General features: G+C 44.0%; 2 protein-coding genes across 2 annotated transcripts; one reads left to right on the forward strand and one right to left on the reverse strand.

Moving 5' to 3' along the window:
- Positions 1–200: 200 nt before the first annotated feature.
- Positions 201–6,440, reverse strand: tmem68 (transmembrane protein 68). Its single transcript, XM_017495406.3, has 7 exons — positions 6,306–6,440; positions 5,409–5,818; positions 5,010–5,177; positions 4,058–4,251; positions 3,898–3,958; positions 3,672–3,811; positions 201–2,452 (listed from the first exon to the last, which is right to left on the reverse strand). The coding sequence occupies exons 2-7, from the start codon at positions 5,734–5,736 to the stop codon at positions 2,348–2,350; spliced, it is 996 nt and encodes a 331-aa protein (XP_017350895.1). The 5' UTR covers positions 5,737–5,818; positions 6,306–6,440; the 3' UTR covers positions 201–2,347.
- A 106-nt stretch (positions 6,441–6,546) lies between these two features.
- On the forward strand, positions 6,547–19,361 carry tgs1 (trimethylguanosine synthase 1). The gene is made up of 14 exons (XM_017495405.3): positions 6,547–7,401; positions 8,458–8,522; positions 8,609–8,751; positions 8,895–9,173; positions 10,091–10,613; positions 11,716–11,842; positions 12,048–12,134; positions 12,209–12,362; positions 12,491–12,830; positions 13,066–13,248; positions 16,076–16,219; positions 16,324–16,540; positions 17,374–17,452; positions 18,192–19,361. The coding sequence occupies exons 1-14, from the start codon at positions 7,292–7,294 to the stop codon at positions 18,303–18,305; spliced, it is 2,565 nt and encodes an 854-aa protein (XP_017350894.1). The 5' UTR covers positions 6,547–7,291; the 3' UTR covers positions 18,306–19,361.
- The last annotated feature ends 46 nt before the right edge of the window (positions 19,362–19,407 follow it).

Consider the following 19,407-nt stretch of genomic DNA (forward strand, 5'->3'; position numbering starts at 1 on the left):
AATTCAAGCTTGAAACAAGTTATAAATGCAGCCTGTGGCAGAGACTTCCAGTTACAGCTTGCGTAAAATTCGAATACGCCCGGAGGCGTTCCGTAATCAAGCGCTTTTAAAAAGGTCCCTAATTGGTAGGAGCTGATGGAAAAAAGCAGCTGCTCTTGGTGTACAATGAGCAAATGAACGAGCAATAACTGACCCAGACCTAATCAAAAAAATACGTTTTTATTTTTAGCGTTTTTTCATCTACAATTAGTGCACCACTGGGCGGATCAGTACAGGGTCACACGCCGCACGATGGTCACACGGATGCGCTTTGCATCGCCGTGTTCGTGCTCACGCTCCCCAGTCCATTACAGAAACAGTAAGCTCTGAAGTGCTAGCGGGGCTAACAATGAGCTCATCTGCACAAAGATAACACATTCCTTCATTAATAACGACGTTACGGACAGACAGAAGGTTCAAGAAGAACAAAAAGCAGTCGGGTGTTTGTTCCCACTACGATGCTTTAGATATTATGTACATAATCATCGATATGTATACGGAGTTGCCGGTTTATCAGATCCACCTACCGTGTAGATATACAATTACCGATTGGTCAGAAGTGTGTTGATTAATTTTCTCCGACAGCGGCTGTGACAGTAGCGCAGCTCCAAATCGCACATTTATATCAATGCGCTCGTTCTGATACGTTATCGTTTCTATAGCAACTTGCTGTATTGACTTGTATCACGCACTTATATCCATCCTGACACGTGTAGATTTGTTGATATGTCAGGACGTGTTTATTTAACGCTCGTGGAAGGAGTCTCCAGCGTCAGCGTTTTGTAACAGGCGAAGCTGTAACTAAGTTTTCCAACATACTGCGATTTTTATTTTTATTTTTAATTCTAATTAAAGAGCACGTTCTGAAACGTGCCTAATTTTGTTTGAGGTCTTATACCGATCGATTTACACGCATCCGAGGTCCACTTTAACGCGCTCATAATTTAAACTGCAGCGTTACCTTTTTTTCCCCCCCCAGTGTCACAAACGACTCTTTAAATGATCCGTTCTAAAGGATTCGTTCTAAACTCCTCCTTTCAGAGAGCATGCTCTGCTCTGATTGGTCAGGCGTATCAGTCTGTCGTGATCGGTCTACCGCCGTCGGCGTGCAGCCGATGAAGACCAGAGGCGGGGCTTTTTGTTACGAACCTACGTAGGTCAGTACAGGAAGTAAAGTCTGGAATCACTAACGACTCGATTCAGCCGTTCAGAATCGATTCCTTCTTTCGGGAGTCGATAACTCCGTTTGTCGTGCGCTCTGATCTTTGAAAGTTTTTTTTCTGGGCGGTAACAGTAACTCCACTTTATCACACCACACAATGGTTGATTATTTTCCTATAAAAGCACGACCTGACTGTAGGGTTACATCATATAAAAGATAGGTAGGTAGATGCATCTAAAACTGGCAACTTGGTATAAGTGTGTATGTATTTTTCCTATTCAGAAAATCATACCAAACACCTTTTAAAACACCTTTTAGAAGTCGGATGCAATAAAATCGCAGATATAAAAGCAATAATCATGATGCTTAGTAGTTGTTCTGCTGGTCAAGTGTTCATATTCCAGGAATGTTGTGATTTCCCTCATTAATGTGACAGCTCGGTATTCTTCTTCTTCTTATTATTATTATTAATCAAGCCTTGATTTTAGCAGAACCATGCCATCTTAAAACAAGAAAAATCGAGAATAATCCGAAAGATTTTGAGCCAAACGACCTTCACAGTCAAACGCAGTATATCCCATTCAGTCCCGAATCACAGATAATCACAGTATGTTTCATTTAAAAAGTATTTTTCCCATTATTATGTCAATCGTGACATTTTTTTTTTATATGTAAGAAATACGTTCATTTTAAAATCGCACCAGCTCTAAAAGCCATTTCGTCATTTCTGACATCAAGTAACCAAAAGGCCTCGTTTGTTTTGGCAGTGGTCCTTCAAAACGATCGAAGTGTGCAAATAAGTAAAAAAACAAACAAACGAAAAACAACATAAGAAACACACGATGCACGGTCTTCCACTTCATGTGCACACGAGACATAATACACACCGTTATTAGAGATTCCTTTTGTTTTGTTTTTTTTCGGTGACATTTGCCGACGTGCCCATGCCACGAATATCAGTAACATCAAAAGATCACACATCTAGAGGATATATTAATTTGGTAGCACTTCCAGTTCTCTGTTAAAGTTATGCTGGGAATAAAAGTCGTAGAGTTTTGTTTTTTTTTTTAGCCCGAGAGGAAGCCGTGCCGTTCCTCTTCAGGCGTGCTGTGCAATCGGTCGTAGAGCACCTGAAAGAACTTCGTGTTATTCGTCTTTGGGGCGCATGTGGAATCGCTCCAGGAGAGCTCGTAGGATGCTGCCGGGTATCTTTTGGTGTCGGTCGATAAGCTCTTGAACCGCTGCCTGCACCTGAAGAAAGGTTCGGATTGGAGAAATTATTATAATCAACTGCATATTTTATGAAGTAAGGCATTTTTTGCCACGATATGACTGACTGCTCTGTGAGGCACCAATGAGGACACCAGCATTCGTACTGATGATCTCAGGTCATAGCTGTTGTGTCGCACGGACGGCAGGGCGATATGAATGGGCAGGTGGATGGACGGATGGTTGGTTGGATAGATGAGGAGTTGGACAGATGGATGGGTGGTTGGATGGATGGACGGATAGACAGATGGATGAGTGGTTAAAGAGATGGATTGATTGGACAGATTAACAGGTTGAGAAGTGGTTGTATGTGTGGATGGAGGGATGAAAGGTCGGTAGGATGCTGATTGAATGGAATGGGTGGTGGGATTCACAAAATGCTAGGAGAGTAGGTTGAGTGAATGGATGGATGGATGGATGGATCCATCCAACCACCCATCTATCTGTCTAACTCATCATCTATCCAACCAACCATCCGTCCATCCACCTGCCCATCCGTATTGCCCTGCCGTCCGTCCGTCCATCCGTGCAACACAACAACTATGACCTAAGATGGGTTGGTTGGTTGGGTTGAGTGGATGGATGGCAGGTTGATCAGTTGGATGGATGGATGGATGGATGATAGACGGCTGATCGATCCTTGATAGATGTACGGTTGGATAGATGGATGTATGAGTGAGTGAATGGTTGGTTGGAGAAATGGATGGACTGATTTGTTGATCCTGAATGGACAGACATGGATGGATGGAAGGGCAAATGTTTGGTTGGTTAGTTGGATGGATGGACGAATGAAGGGATGTTTGGTTGGAGAGATGGATGGATAGATTAATAGGCTGAGAAGTGGTTGGATGAGTGAATGGATGGATGAATAGTTGGATGGATGAATGGAGGGATGATTGGTGGGATTAATGAATGGTAGAAGAGTAGGTTGAGTGAACGGATGGGTGTATAGTAGGTTGAACATGGATGGATGGATGGGTTGTTGATTAGATGGATTAACTGGATAGATGTTGGCTATTGGATGGATAGCTGTATGGCAGGTTGGACATATGAATGAATGGATGGGTGGATAGATAGTTTGATGGTTGGATGGATGGATTAATGGATGACACTCTCAGTCTCTGTATAAGCCTGTGTGTGTAGTTGCGTCTCTCTCTTGGTCTCTGTGTGTATTTATTTACGACTCTCTCAGATCCCGTACCTTTTCTGCCAACTCGGCCGCTGTGAGTTTGGGATCATAGGGAATGGGGTCGCCTAGGTAAGTGCGGAATTTGACCGGGAATCCTCCGTAGATAGGCGCGATCGGGAGACGAAACCTCTCATACAGCCATCTAAAAAATCCTGAAGAGGACATTTGTGATTCATCAGCAGGATGCTAAACTCATTACACTGGGTGGAATTATAGAATGACCTTACACAAGACTTACTCAAATTTCCCAGAGAGCGGAATCCCTCCCGGACGTTCTGAGTAAACATGGGAATGATTGGCTGAAGAGAAAGAAAAGAGGCGAAGCAGTGGGACTTTAGTGGATCAGAAAATGTAGAAATGCAGTTCTCACTTTCCAGGACGTGTTTACGATAACGTACCACTTTGGAATCGATGGCCACTTGTGCGAAGCCCTTGCGTTTGCCCCACAGCAGCGTGTACGTCTCGTCGCTGAACAGAGCCTCCCGTACGCCTCCGGGAGAGATTCCCAGCAGGTGACCGCTGCGCAGAGCCTTCACGCACTCCTCCTGCGGCCCATGGATCACGCTGAACACCTCCAGCAGCAGCTTGAACCCTGACGGTATAAAAAAAAAAAAAAAAAGCAAGACATTATCATATAGCTAGTAATAAATTAGATGATAATGCAAGGGAGATCACGCTAACTGTGTTTATTAGCTGTCAGAAAAGTCGCTTTTCTTACTTGCATATTTTAAATTATTTATAAAATCTACCAGAAATTTTTGTGTTCTATGAGGACACGATATGCAAATAAAGCAGAAGACAAGGCCACGGTGCCTTCACTGGGACTGTCAAGCACAGAGGCCACACCTCCTTTAATGAGACTAACAGACACAGAGAACACGCCTCCTTCACTGAGACAGACAACCAGTCACACTGCATTAGGAATGACAGAGGCCACACCTCCTTCACAACAACTGACAGAGGCCACACCTTCTTCATAAGAATAGACAGAGGCCACACCTCCTTTGTTAGGACCTCCAGAAGCCACGCCTAGTTCATTAGGACTGACAGAAGCCACGCCTAGTTCATTAGGACTGACAGAAGCCACGCCTAGTTCATTAGGACTGACAGAGGCCGCGCCTAGTTCATTAGAATTGACAGAGGCCACACCTCCTTCATTAGGACTGACAGAAGCCACGCCTCCTTCATTAGGACTGACAGAAGCCACTCCTCCTTCATTAGGACTGACAGAAGCCACAACCTCCTTCATTAGGACTGACAGAAGCCACGCCTCCTTCATTAGGACTGACAGAAGCCACGCCTCCTTCATTAGGACTGGCGGGCCATACCTCCTTCATCCTGCCTGTTTACCTGGGATCTTGAACAGGAAGTGATCAGCCACCGAGTGACACGCACGGCCTTTCTGAATGATCACTCTCGCTAGGAAGTAGTAGTAGTCGATGGGAATCGCTCCGTGATAGTAGACGATGAGGGCGGGGCCTTCTTCTGGAATCTTCTCTAAACCACAGATTTCATAACCTGATATGAAAAAAGAGGTTAATAATGTCCTCCCCTTACTAGACAATATTCTTATTTTATTTCTATTTGTCATTTTTAAACTGTATTACAAAATAAATCTATTCCTATGTTCACTGCACACACTGTACTTTCTATACATTTTGACAAAGATAGAATAGTTCTACTGTCAATATTTTGACCCGTCCCCCACCGCCGGCCCCTCGGTGCCGTGCCGTGCCATGCCATACACACCGTGCCATATGGCTCCGTGGCCGTCCCACAGCGTGGCCAGCGTCTTCCTGGCGCAGTCCCACAGGTTATAAGAGTAGGCCTCTCTCAGCTGGTTCTTGCGCTTGTACACATGCAGGAAGAGGATGGACAGGTAGAGCAGGATGACAATGACGAAAGGCAGGATGAAGACGATGGCCAGGGGCGTGAACACCCACAGCAGGTACTCCAGGAAGCTGAGGTAGTCCTGAAGATTCCCCCAAGCCACCCAGTCCTCCCAGGCCACGAGGAGACACCTGAGGACACCCACAGTTTCGTCCCCTGACCAGCACGACTCGTTCTGTCCAGACATACTGCTGCTGCTTCAGCCCGTCCCTCTGCCAGCAGGCGGACGGCTCCGGCTCGGGTTCCGACTCCGGCTCCAACACGCGTGCCTGAGTTAGATGAGAGCAAGTAAATTCTCTGGCATTTTGTTTTCAAAACCATATTCTTGAACTCCTACAGGAAGAAAACACATGTAACAGCAGGGAAACAATATGCAATTACTTGGAAAAAAAAAAAAAAAAGTAAATATTTCTGTTACAGTCGCATCTGATAAATAAAATCTTAGATCAAATACAACAAAAGCACATAGGATTCAGACGTGAACGTCTATTTTATTTTGACACCGACTTTTTATTTTCGACACTGACATGCAAATAAATTACTATTTAAACCGTCGATTTTACCGAAAATCGAAAATGACAAGCCTGAAGACAGTCCGATATTGTGTTTAAGACCGATAACAAATTTCTAACATTTCTAACTCACACTAACCATCTGACTACGTGTCGCGACGAATTCCTTAAACACCGGGGCATTAAAACACAAATGATATCATTAAACAAACACATTAAACAGAAATAATAATTAAATACTTACTCTTTTTTTTGGACAACACGCCCTCAACCTGCTTCTCCTCCACATCTAATATACATGCTAAAACCTTAATAAAACTCACATAACTGTCTATTACGGTTGTTGTTACTCTATTTTCCTTCCGGGTTTACCCACCGGCTTTCTTTACATGTGTCACGAACCGGAAGCATTTGCCTCCGCCATCAACTTCCGTCGCTGTCTCTTCAAAACAAAAGTCATCGGCTTCGTTCACGCTGCATATACACTTCAGTGATTCGAGTTGGTACACGCGAATGATTTTCACCTTGCGTGGCCTGTCAAGATTGTTATTTATTTAAATATGATTAAATACATCTATTGTATATTTATTCATTATTAGTACAATTATAAACGTGAGTTATTAATATACACAAGCTGGTTTGTATGGCATGCGGGGAGGGGGGTGTTCTATTTTATTTATTTAGTTAGTTCGTTCGTTCTGTTTATTTATTTAGCTGTATTGAATTCATTTAATTATTTTATGTCCTATTTATTTATTTCGCTAGTTTGTTTGCGTATTTATTCTCTAACAAATTTGATCAATTAAGCAGGAAGGGTGTTTGTTGCTAGATCTACAAGGAGCAACGAAATCTTACTTCTTGATTTTTAATTTTTTTTTAAATCCAGTACAAAGATTCGTCCATAAAAATATTATTAAATACACGAGCTGCTCCGCTCTTTTAGAGACTTTTAACTTGTCGTCTGTTCTCCCAGAATTCTTTGCGCAGTTTTCCCGCACATGTGAGAGGCAAACACTCTGATCACTTTTTAATTCTCGGCTGCTTGTTTGAATCTTGCACTACTTTGATTTCTGTTATTTATTTATTTATTCATTTATTTATTTATTTATTGATACGCGAGGTAGTGACGTCATGTCGGCCCTAATGAAGTGCGTGTGCTGATTGGCTGCTCCGGAATCCGCTCATGTTAGGCAGCGTGTAAATCATTTGATCATTTTATAGTTTGCCGTAATGATCAATCAGGTGAAATGGCACTCTGGTCCAATCGCTGAGATCTTTTTTCATCAGGGTGCAGAAGAGGAAATGACGATACACTGCTTTTATTCCAGAGCTTTTGTCAAGTACGTGCCTGATCTTAATGCATCCTTAAATTGTCATTTGTGACACAAAAGCACTAATGAGATATATGCATGTATAGTTCTTAACATGCTGGACTACTTTTCCTTTCATCTTTGTTCATTTAGATGCATTGCACAGTTCCCGTCTTCTCTCAGTCTTCTACTACTACTATGTAGCTAAAAGTATGTGCACCCCTGACCATCACACCCGTATGAGGTTCTTCCACAAAGTTACAAAATCTTATAGAACGTCTCTGTACGCCATAGCGTTACAACTTCCCCTCACTGGAATTTGAGCACTGTTCCAGCACGACGCGAGCTCCGTGAAGACACGGTGTGTGTGAGGGTTGGAAGATCTCGAGCGTCCTGCGCAGAACCATGACTTCGACCCCACTGAACACCTTCGGGACGGACTGGAATCGGAACCTCGTTGACATCCCGACATCGGCGTCTGATCTCAACCTCACTAACGCTCTTGAAGCTGAATGGACACGAATCCCCGCAGTCACGTCCCAAAATCTAGCGTAAAGCCTTCCCAGAAGAAAGACTGGAGCGCGTTATAACAGGAAAGCCGGAATAAGTCAATCTGGAACGAGACGGATGTTCGACAAGCACGTGTTCAGGGTGTGATGTTCAGGTGTCCACGATCGTTTTGATTATTTTTGTTTATTCGTAGACATTTCCTTAACGTGTCGCTTTAAGGTATGAGGATGCTCTGTGTTTGTTTTGTTTGGAGCACTGTTTCAGGAGCACCTTAAACGATGAGCTTTAAAGAGCATTCGTCTCGATGATTGACGGAACCACCGAATCTGCCATGATTCAATTTAATATCCTCTGATAGAACTTTGCTCAGAATCTCATGCAGGTGTGATGTTCCTTCAAGGATGATGATGATGATGATGATGCAGCACACCGTATAAAGGAGCGTACTTGCCCTTTAAGAGACTCGTTATTATCGTATTTTATGCGATACGGACGAAATTAAAAGACGAGATGAGACCTCGATCCGTTGTTTTTGCCGTAATGTTATGTACGTCGTCTGTGCGTTTCCTGTTGCAGCGATCGAGAGCTGTATAGATCGGATTTCAAGTCTCTGCAGAGTCAGACCCAGGACGGAGCGCGAGGTGTGTAAGCGCCGAGATTCGTGTTCTTTTTACATGAAGTGAGACGAATGAAGCTCTTAACCCTGTTGACTTTCTGTTGTATGCAGTCTGTCAGGAGGAGGAGGATGAAGATGAGGAGTCCAGCTGCTCTGAGGAAGAGGAGGAAGCAGTGCTGGATGAAGAAACCATGCTGATGGTCAGTTTGGGGCTCCCCGTAGCGTTCGCCAGCTCCTCGCTTCAGAGCAGAGCGGTACGTCTTCGTCTGTGGTGTTTATTTTCTTTATAGAACGACGTGAATGTGGAAACGTTTGGGTCTGTTTTCTTGGCAGATGTTTTTAATGATGTATTGTGATTATTATCAGAGTTTTAACATTTTCTCTGTGTACTGCGAAGAGCAAGAATGGATACCGGGTGAAGAGGAGCAGCAGCACAGAGCGCTGGGAGAACTCCGATTATAATAAAAGCACACAGCTGGTGATGGGCGAAGAGGAGCGTGAGAAGGAACCTGAGGAAGAAGAGCGTGAGGAGAAAGAACGAAAGGAGGAAGAGTGTGAGGAGAAAGAACGAAAGGAGGAAGAGTGTGAGGAAGAACCCGAGGAAGAAGAGTGTGAGGAAGCGGAGGTGAAGGCTGTCGTGGACGAGATTTGCACAGAGCCGGAGTCTAACACTGATGTAATTGCACCCTGACGTTAGAGTTTATATTAATCTGTCTGTCTGTTCTTTCTGTCTGACTGTCTGGGTCTTAATCTGTCTGTCTGTCTGACTGACGTCTGTCTGTGTGTTTATTAATCTGTCTGACTTTTTGTCTGCCTGTTAACCCATTTGTCTCTCTGCCTAGTAATCTTTCTGTCTGTCTATTAATCTGTCTGTCTATTTTTTAACCTGTCTGTCTGTCTATTAATCTATGTCCATTAATTTGGCTGTCTGTCTATTAATCTACCTGTCTGTCTGTCTATTCCTCTACCTGTCTGTCTGTCTATTCCTCTACCTGTCTGTCTGTCTATTCCTCTACCTGTCTGTCTGTCTATTCCTCTACCTGTCTGTCTGTCTGTCTATTCCTCTACCTGTCTGTCTGTCTATTCCTCTACCTGTCTGTCTGTCTATTCCTCTACCTGTCTGTCTGTCTATTCCTCTACCTGTCTGTCTGTCTGTCTATTCATCTACCTGTCTGTCTGTCTATTCCTCTACCTGTCTGTCTGTCTATTCCTCTACCTGTCTGTCTGTCTATTCCTCTACCTGTCTGTCTATTAATTAGTCTGTCTGTGAAAAGTTCAATAATACTTTTTTTTATTATTATTATTATTTCTACAGAAATAATTGAATATTGAAAAACAGGATATTGAGTAAAACAGTTCTGTCACGGAATAAACTGCTTCCAGTCAGAGTTTGTAATTGATATTTAAAAGAAAAACGAAACGATATGATGGACAGATATCTCGTAAAGGTGTACTGTGACATCATTTCTCTGGATATTTATATCACTGTGTCCATCAGCCTTTATTACTGCGTTTACGGGAAAGTGTGCCTCTCACAGTCGCATAAACCTCTGTCTGTTAATCGGCTGTACGTGTGGTTATATTATTTCCCAGCATGCCTGGCTGCAGTACTGGAATCTCCATGGAGAGAGCCTGTTGTGGACGGGCTGGGTGGAGAAACACTCCGAGTTCTCCAGCGCGTCTCCTCCGGCTCCGTGGGCATGTCCTGAGTGGAGGGAAAAGTGGGAGGAGCATGCTAATCAGACGTATGGCTATTACTGGGAGCAGTTTAACTACTGGGCTTCTCAGGGCTGGACTACGGCCGAGACGACCGGCGCCGACGCTGCTCGAGACGAGGGACCGCACGCCGAGGAACACCGTGAACAGCTGGATGTGATGGAACCGGAGAAAGGAGGACATGAGTCTTGCTGTGATCGTACGTCAGGAGAACTGGAGAAGTTTCCGGGAGAAGAAAGCCCCACTGACATCACAGAGCTGGTTGGCAGTTTAAACTTGGAGACAGAGAAGCGCGAGCATGATGATCTTAATAAAACTTTACACTGTAGTTATGCTAATGAGCCTAATGACGGAGAAGACCGGAAAAGACCGGCTTCATCGGGCAGCACCAGCACGGAGAGTAAGTTCAGCATGTTAAAGATGCAGTCGGAAATGTTTAGAAGTGTGTATAAACCGGCAATAATCGTATCATAATCATAACATTTCATTGCTGTGCCATGGATCTGGCCCTTATCTACGTTTCATGCTTTAGCTCCGCCCCTTTTTCATTAAAGTCCACTTTTGCATTAAGGGGGCTTCCGTTTTTGTTGTCTCAGTGAATGAGGTGTGGCCTATGTATCTGTCAGTGAAGGAGGTGTGGCCTCTGTATCTGTCAGTGAAGGAGGTGTGGCCTCTGTATCTGTCAGTCTCAGTGAAGGAGGTGTGGCCTCTGTATCTGTCAGTCTCAGTGAAGGTGTGGCACCTGTATCTGTCAATCTCTGTGAAGGAGGTGTGGCCTATGTATCTGTCAGTCTTAGTGAAGGAGGTGTGCCCTCTGTATGTCAGTCTCAGAGAAAGAGGTGTGGCCTCTGTATCTGTCAGTCTTAGTGAAGGAGGTGTGCCCTCTGTATGTCAGTCTCAGTGAAGGAGGTGTGCCCTCTGTATGTCAGTCTCAGTGAAGGAGGTGTGGCCTCTGTATCTGTCAGTCTCAGTGAAGGAGGTGTGGCCTCTGTATCTGTCAGTCTCAGTGAAGGTGTGGCACCTGTATCTGTCAATCTCAGTGAAGGAGGTGTGGCCTATGTATCTGTCAGTCTTAGTGAAGGAGGTGTGCCCTCTGTATGTCAGTCTTAGTGAAGGAGGTGTGCCCTCTGTATGTCAGTCTCAGTGAAGGAGGTGTGGCCTCTGTATCTGTCAGTCTCAGTGAAGGAGGTGTGGCCTCTGTATCTGTCAGTCTCAGTGAAGGTGTGGCACCTGTATCTGTCAATCTCAGTGAAGGAGGTGTGGCCTATGTATCTGTCAGTCTTAGTGAAGGAGGTGTGCCCTCTGTATGTCAGTCTCAGAGAAGGAGGTGTGGCCTCTGTATCTGTCAGTCTTAGTGAAGGAGGTGTGCCCTCTGTATGTCAGTCTCAGAGAAGGAGGTGTGGCCTCTGTATCTGTCAGTCTCAGTGAAGGAGGTGTGGCCACTGTGTGTCAGTCTCACTGAAGAACTGATTCACTGATTTAAAACTCTTTTTCTGTTTCAGAAAGCAATGAGAAACCGAAGTCCAGTACTCAGCCGAATAGAGACAGCCAGCCAGCGAAGAGCGGCTCCAAGGAGGATGACAGTGACGAGGACGAGCCATCAGAGAGAAAAGCAAAAATGAAAAGAAGGTAACCCCTCGTTTATATGTATTTAGTGTGCAGTGTTTTTTCCAGCTTTAGTGCTTTTCTATTAAAACCTAACAAATACTTCCGAATACTTGTAGCTAATGAGAGCAAGTTGTTTAACGCATCTATAAACTGATCACTTGTATTGAACCATTTTAGCTTTTTATTAGAGCTGTAAATGGGACGTCATGTCTGTTTTTCCCCACAGTCACGAGCTAGACGTCGATGAACTCGCTCAGATGCCTGCTGACGAAGCGTGGGAGAGTCTGGGCCTCAAACGCGACCCTCAACACAAGTAAGACCCGTGCACCGTCTCACGCTCGCGCACGTGTGTGTTCAGAATCACACGGTGTATTTGTGTTGCTGCAGGTTCGTGAGTGTTTTAAAGTTCAGGAGAACTCCGGCGAGAACTCAGAGGAAGGCCAAGTGGAGACAGAAAGCCAGCTGCAAAATCAACAAGCACGTGTTCTTCACCGAGGACGGAGAGACGGCGGAGCCCAAGATCCACCACACACTCCAAAAAGTGGGACAAAGAAAATCATTTCACATACACAAGCACTCATCAAGGAAGTGTAATACTGAAGTACTGAAGCTCATCGTCCAGTTAGGAGGCACTTTACTACATATTTTCAATGACCCTCTTCATTCTAGGTGCAGAATTTCCTCCAGACGGTCCGAACTGAGAATGACTCCGAGAAGACGGCGGCGCCAGTGCTGGACAGAACGGGAGACGGACACGGCGCTCCAAATCCACAGGATTGTCCAGAGGAAAAGCTGGAGGAGTTTAAGGAGACTTCTCATCTTGGAGAGCATGGAGAATGTGAAGAACGCTTATTCAGCGAGCAGCAGGTCATAACCGAGCTGGAGCCAGAACCAGAGCAGGAATCGCATGTTCCTTCAGACTGTCATGAGCAGGAACACGGAAGGGAACATATCCCTCTGGACATCCCAGACTTCCTCCTTCCCGATGCGCCAGAAGATGAAAATGGAGGTTAGCATGCAGCACGTTTGATTAGCCCGGTGTGGGACTGAGGGCATGTCGTTAGCATTCGTGTATACGGATGTGTTTTTTTTTTTTTTTTTTAAACGTATTTTACTAGCTAACCTGACAGGATTTCTGTGAAGGTTTTGTAAGTAATGTTTATAAATGTTTACAGTCTGAGATAGTCTGAGACTTTAACAATTTTAAACTACTCTGCTTGCTTGAACGGGTTTATATCGTTCAGCCGAGAATGAGAAGTCTTCAAAGAAGAAGAAAAAGAAGAAGAAGGCTAGAAATAGGAGGAGGAGGAGGGACGTTGGCGCGGACATGCCTCCCGAGATCGCAGCCGAGCCGGAGTTGGCCAAGTACTGGGCTCAGCGCTATCGGCTGTTCTCCCGTTTCGATGAGGGCGTTAAACTGGATCACGGTCAGTCAGAGCTATGTTTTTAATAAAGCGTTTCACTTTTATGATGAACATATTTTTATATTTTTTTTCCCCGTTAAATAACATTATGCATTTTGGAGTAGGTGCTTATTATGGGGCCAAGCACCGAGGGATCATTTTGATATCAGATATCAACCCTGGTGCTTGGCCCCCTGTTATCGCTGCTCCGTTTTACTCCTGTATCCCGTATGTTAATCAGTTCTTTATTAGGAATGAAAACTCCATTATGTTAGCTGTTAATTCACGCCAGCTGGCTGAGATCAGTTTATTTAGGAAGTCGTTCAGGCTTCTGGAGAGTTATTTTAGGCCACTGCCTGGATGTTTATTCATTTTGAAGTGCCTCGGTCTGATCGGTGTGACTGTAGCGGAAGTTAAATGCTGCGTTGGATACTGCTGAATAAAGATGAAAAGAAAGAGAAATTTAAAATAATGAACCGGAGACAGTTTAGTATATCGGAGCTGTCATTAGAGTAGTGCGGGTATGACTTTATAGATTTTACCAAAAGAGCCCATTTTTAAGGAATTACCATTGTGGAACTAGTGCAGACATCATAGTGACAGGTGTGTGTGTGTGCGTGTGTGTGAGAGAGACAGAGAGGGAGGGAGGGGGAGAGAGAGAGAGAGAGAGAGAGAGACAGACAGAGCCAGAGTGAGTGAGCGAGGTAGGGAGGGAGGGAGGGAGGGAGGGAGGGGGGGATTTGGCCAGGAGTGCATCGCCTGATGAACTGCCTGTGTCTGCAGGGAGAAATGCTGACGTTACTCAAAAAGCCCTTCACGCCTCCTGCATCAGAGCAGGGAAAGAGATTTTGACAGAAAGAGAGAGATATTCCATGTTTCAGAGGTGAGGAATAGACGAGAAGAATTAAAAAGGGAGACTGGTACTAAAGAGAGGGATTACTTGCTTGTCGTATGTTGTTGGACTGACAGATACATAGACCACGCCTCCTTTACTGGGACTGACAGATGCATAGACCACGCCTCCTTTACTGGGAAAGACCGCGTTTTGTGTTTATTCACGTTGCCTTAGTTTCATCTTTAGATTTAGTTTTCATTTCTGAAACGATTTATTATGAGATCGACACAAACACAGAAGAAATCAGGATGGGGCAAATACTTTTTCACAGCATGGTACATAGGCCACAGCTCCTTCACTTTGACTGAGACACAGAGGACGTCTCATTATTTTAGATTTATGCAGACGCCACCGACTCCCGACTTTTACCCAATACACACTTTTTCTTTTCTTTTTATTCCATTTGATTGCTGTTTATTTCCGCATAGTAACCGAGATTAATCGGAGCGCGATTTGATTAAATTAGATGGAATTGAGCTGTTCTCAGTCACGTTTATCAGATTGTTTTTGTACAAGAGAATCTCCAAAGCTCCGTGACTAACATGCTTTTACAAGTTTCTCAGAGCTCGGATCATCAGGCACCCACTGAGCGTTTGAAATCAGACATCAGAGCTTTTATCTTCTCGTATACATGTCGACAGAGCCAGCGGGATCTTCCCCGACCCACACCTCCCTCTTACATCCACCTAGTAGTTATATATATATATATATATATATATATATATATATATATATATATATAAATATGTACGCCTTTTATGAGAGATAGAGTTGTATATTGATTGAAGATGCTGTGTGTAAAAGAACAATCGATCAGAGTTTCTCTTCAGCATCACAGGAAGTTCCTCCACTGGGCTTGGACATGACGTACATCTGTGACGCGTGTGGAGTGAATTAATAATGATGCACACGGTCAAGTGAGAGTAAGCGAATACTCCTGCAGAAAAGTAAGATTCATGTTGTCTTGGGACGAGCGCACTGGAGTGTCAGTCATATGCTCCACCCGTTTTTTGGGTAGACATTTTCGAGGTCCGTAGGACATTTTGGCTCGACTGCACCGACAAGGATTAAACACGACCTAACGAATCAGTTATTACAATACTAATCTGCGATTTTAAGACCTTTGACCTTGGATTAGGTCATGTTACTCTTTACTGAGACTAGCAAGCACAGAGGCCACGCCTTTCCTCGCTATACTGACAAGCACAGAGTGCACACCACCTTTACTGAGACCAACATGCACATAGAAAAGAATCGCAAAGCACCAAAGGAAATATATTTAATGAAGCTAATAATATAATAAATATGAATATAGTTTAGCATATTGGTAATGAAGTTGTACGGTAAAAATATCATAAATAATATCGAGAAGAACGGTTTGTTGGCGCCACCGTGTGTTTAAGGCATAAGACGTAAACAGGAAGTTGTTTCGGAGACCGCACGGCTCGCTGCAGGTGTTTTATTCTCAAAGGACTGAGAAACACAAGAGGCGGAAAAAATCGGAGCTGTCTGGTGGAGCCTGAAACAGATGGTGTTGATATGCGTAGAGAAACAGGAGGACACAGTCTGTTAAACTTTCCATCGCCTCGGAGCTTTGCGAGAGTCTAGGTCTGGAACGAGGCATTCGTCATGGAAACGTCAAGCCATTCTGTACTTAAACTTCCAAGTTTGGTGGTTTAATAGTCAGGCTTGACAGCTGTGCTTTAAAACCAGGTCCTGATTGACGCGAGCTCTCGTCAATCAGCAGCTCGCTGCCTCCTAGTGGTGAACCCATGCAATCGCAACCAATCAGAAATGGGAAAACATCTATGTTAATATCTTATATTAGTATTTATCTTTTGCTTTGACATAGTAAATATTATCTACACCAGACAGCCACTTGAGTGTAGCTTCATAGTTTCAGTTTGACTAAGCAGACCAGATTCAGCTCTGGAAACGTGTGTGGTTTCTCCCCAGAGGGCTGGTTTTCCGTCACGCCTGAGAAGATAGCCGAGCACATTGCTCAGAGAGTGCAAGGTGCGTCCCAGGCGCTGGTCATCGTCGATGCCTTCTGCGGCGTGGGAGGAAACGCTATCCAGTTTGCCCTCACTGGAAACACGGGTACAGCAGTTTTCCACACAATACACAATGTACCAGGTCATGACAACTCCGACACTTTTGAAATCTTTTTAATTTGTTCGTCTTTGTGTTTTAACGTCACTCAGTGATCGCCGTCGATATCGACCCGGTGCGATTAGCACTCGCACGGCACAACGCTGCGGTGTACGGGGTCAGTGAACGGATCGACTTCATCCAGGCGGATTTCCTGCAGGTGGCGCCGCGGCTCCGGGCCGACGTAGTCTTCCTCAGCCCACCGTGGGGAGGACCCGAATACCTCAGCGCTGACGTCTTCAACATCGAGACCATGATGAGCCCTGACGGATATCCTTTAATTAAAACCTTCTACTAATGTTACCTTTTCATAACACAATAACTGAGGACCGCTTGTCCTACGCAGGGTCACGGGGAGCCTGGAGCCTGTCCCGGGGACTCGGGGGAGAAGGTGGGGGGCACCCTGAACGGGGTGCCAACCCATCGTAGGGCGCAATCACGCACTCGTTCGCACACTACGGACAAATTCAAATTGCCAATCAACCTACAGCGCATGTCTTTGGACCGGGGGAGGAAACCTATAGACGTGATGCTATATCTCCATAACGCTTTAGCATATTCAGACCGAACTTGGTATATGTCGTCATGACACGAGGGTACCTGTTTCATGACATGAGGGAACAGCGCCACCCAATGTTCACGAGATACGAAAAAAGCACATTTTTGCTTATAACTTCTAAACAGTTTGTCATAAAATCATGACCATGCTAATATCATGCTTTCTTATCTGCTTACTTTGCCCCCCTGTAGTGCTTGGCCCCATAATTGCTGCTTGCAGCTATAATTATTATTATTATTATTATTATTATTATTATCAACAGCGCCACTTCCAAAAGGAACTTTAGCACGAGTACAGTTCTAGAGTCATAGTTGGGAAATGGCTGTGGTATAAGAGGAATAAAACACTTCTGGACGTGCTGTTATTGCTAATTTACCTATAACCGCACACCCCATATATAGGGTAGTAGCTTTCTGGGATTGGACCGAATTTTAAAAATCAGACCGACATTGAGATGCTGAGATCGTCGTAAGTCACTTGTTCATGATGTGGTGTTTGATCAGTACAGCGTGTATGCTGCTGAAATTCCTTAACCTGCTCATACATTTGAAATTTTCAGGCTGGCCAAAATGATTTCGGAAAACGTCGTGTATTTCCTCCCACGGAATGCCGATATGGAGCAGGTGAGAGCTCGATCGATCGTGATCGTACAGAGAGAGACAAACGTCAGACCAAATCAATCCTTAAAGTAATCGTATACAGTCGAGGTTATAAGTTTACATGCATGTTGCAGAATTTACGCAAAAAAACGAACCAGTTCAAAAGTTTACATTTTGAGTTTTCTCAGCTTGCCTTAGTTTTTATCTTATCTTAGACAATTGGTCTAAGTCGAATCAGACAATTTTAGTATGAGCTCTACACAAAAACCGAATAAATCATTGGATTTGGGGGGGGGGCAAATACTTTTTCACAGCACTGTGACAGTTTGCCCATTCTGCAAGGCGTATGTAAACTTCCGACCTCGACTGTATCGTATCAGATCACATTACTTTAAAACGGTTGTAAGTCATATTAATGTCAACTTGTACGAAGAGATAAACATGCAAATTGCAAGCAGATGCAGAGACTGTATAAAGTGAAATAAAGTGAAATAATGATGTTCTCACTTCATCACGCTTTGTGCCGTCGTCTTCCCGACACTGGCTATTCACTGTTTAATATTTTATCTGTGCATTTTGTCCTAACGTGCCTCACTGAGCACTCACAGCTCCAGATAATTACACTTAATTAAAATAGTTCTCTCTCTCTCTCTCGCTCTCGCTTTCTCTCTCTCTCTCGCTCTCGCTTTCTCTCTCTCGCTCGCTCTCTCGCTCTCTCTCTCTCTCTCTCTCTCTCTCTCTCTCTCTCTCTCTCTCTCCATAGATCGCATCTCTCGCTGGTCCTGGTGGGAAGGTGGAAGTGGAGCAGAACTTCCTGAATAACAAACTGAAAACCATAACTGCATATTTTGGCAATTTAATCAAGTCCGATTCATAGTCGATTCAACTTTTTAAATTTTTTTTTAAAACTCCCTCCGAATCCGATTTCCCGTGCAACGTGTACTGTATATACGGTCTTTATTTATTATTTCATATTAGAATGAATTATTCCTCTTACAGGTGACCCCCAATGTCTTTGTACATCTGTATGTTTTTCTATTAAAAGTCGATGCAAATGAAATACCATCTAACCCTGCAGCAGGACTGCGAGTGTGGGGGACAATGCTCAAATATTGTTCAACCCTTCCGGCATAATAGCAGCCGTTGTCTCCAATGTTTTATCGATATCTTCTTCCGAGTGTAAATGTGGATAAAAAAATAACACCCCGGCGGTCCATGTTTTGTACCGTAACGTGTGTGTGTGTGTGGGCGGAGTTTTTGTAGATTTTTCTGTGGGACATGTTTTATGGATGCTTTAAAATTGCAGCTTTTAAATGGAACCCACTTTATGATTAAAATGACGGTGAAATGTTCACGGTTTTGCAGTCCACCTCCAAAACAAATACGAAACAGCAGAGCAGGCGTACCAATGGGAAATTTGGAACTATTAATAAACCATTGTGAAATATGACTAAATAAATATGGGTGTGTTCGTGTAGAGAATAAGGAAATGTCTATATGGTTTCGGTCTGATTTGATCAACCGTGCCTTTAATCTGTGTCCCTCCATCCATCCATGTACAATGTAACAAAATGTTTGGTTCAATTTATAAATCTTGGATCTCTCTATTTTCTTTGATTTGTATCTTCGACACGCCGCATGTTGGCCCGATGAACAACGGAACAGGTTTTGGACATGTTCTCCTTGGGAAAACGGCTCCTCGGGAGATCTTTGGATGGAGCCTATTTTTCTATTAGAGGTCTAAAGAGGTCTATTAGGGACTTTTTCTGAAATATAGCACCTCTCTGATGTAGGGTTCTACGTGCAAGACGAGCCGAAGAACCCTTTAAGGTACTACGTACTAATGTACCTGTGATTTGTATCCAGAATTGTGCAAGTGAATTTTGTTTGTTTGTTTTTTTCTTAATAATAAATTGATATCATTAGCACATTACACTGGCGTACATGATATTATATCAGATGATGATAAAAGCGGTGTT

The sequence above is a fragment of the Ictalurus punctatus genome, chromosome 20 (assembly GCF_001660625.3).
Source record: "Ictalurus punctatus breed USDA103 chromosome 20, Coco_2.0, whole genome shotgun sequence".
NCBI lineage: Eukaryota > Metazoa > Chordata > Actinopteri > Siluriformes > Ictaluridae > Ictalurus > Ictalurus punctatus.

Bases quoted from the DNA above. Each gene is read 5' to 3' on its own strand.
- tmem68 (XM_017495406.3), bottom strand. From the start codon at position 5,736: ATGTCTGGACAGAACGAGTCGTGCTGGTCAGGGGACGAAACTGTGGGT. The intron at 4,252-5,009 runs GTAAACAGGCAG...TTATACCGTCAG, and splicing joins CTTCCTGTTCAAGATCCCAG to GGTTCAAGCTGCTGCTGGAG. The intron at 3,959-4,057 runs GTACGTTATCGT...CTTTCTCTTCAG, and splicing joins TGGCCATCGATTCCAAAGTG to CCAATCATTCCCATGTTTAC.
- tgs1 (XM_017495405.3), top strand. From the start codon at position 7,292: ATGATCAATCAGGTGAAATGGCACTCTGGTCCAATCGCTGAGATCTTT. The intron at 7,402-8,457 runs GTACGTGCCTGA...TTCCTGTTGCAG, and splicing joins TATTCCAGAGCTTTTGTCAA to CGATCGAGAGCTGTATAGAT. The intron at 17,453-18,191 runs GTGAGAGCTCGA...CTCTCTCCATAG, and splicing joins GGAATGCCGATATGGAGCAG to ATCGCATCTCTCGCTGGTCC.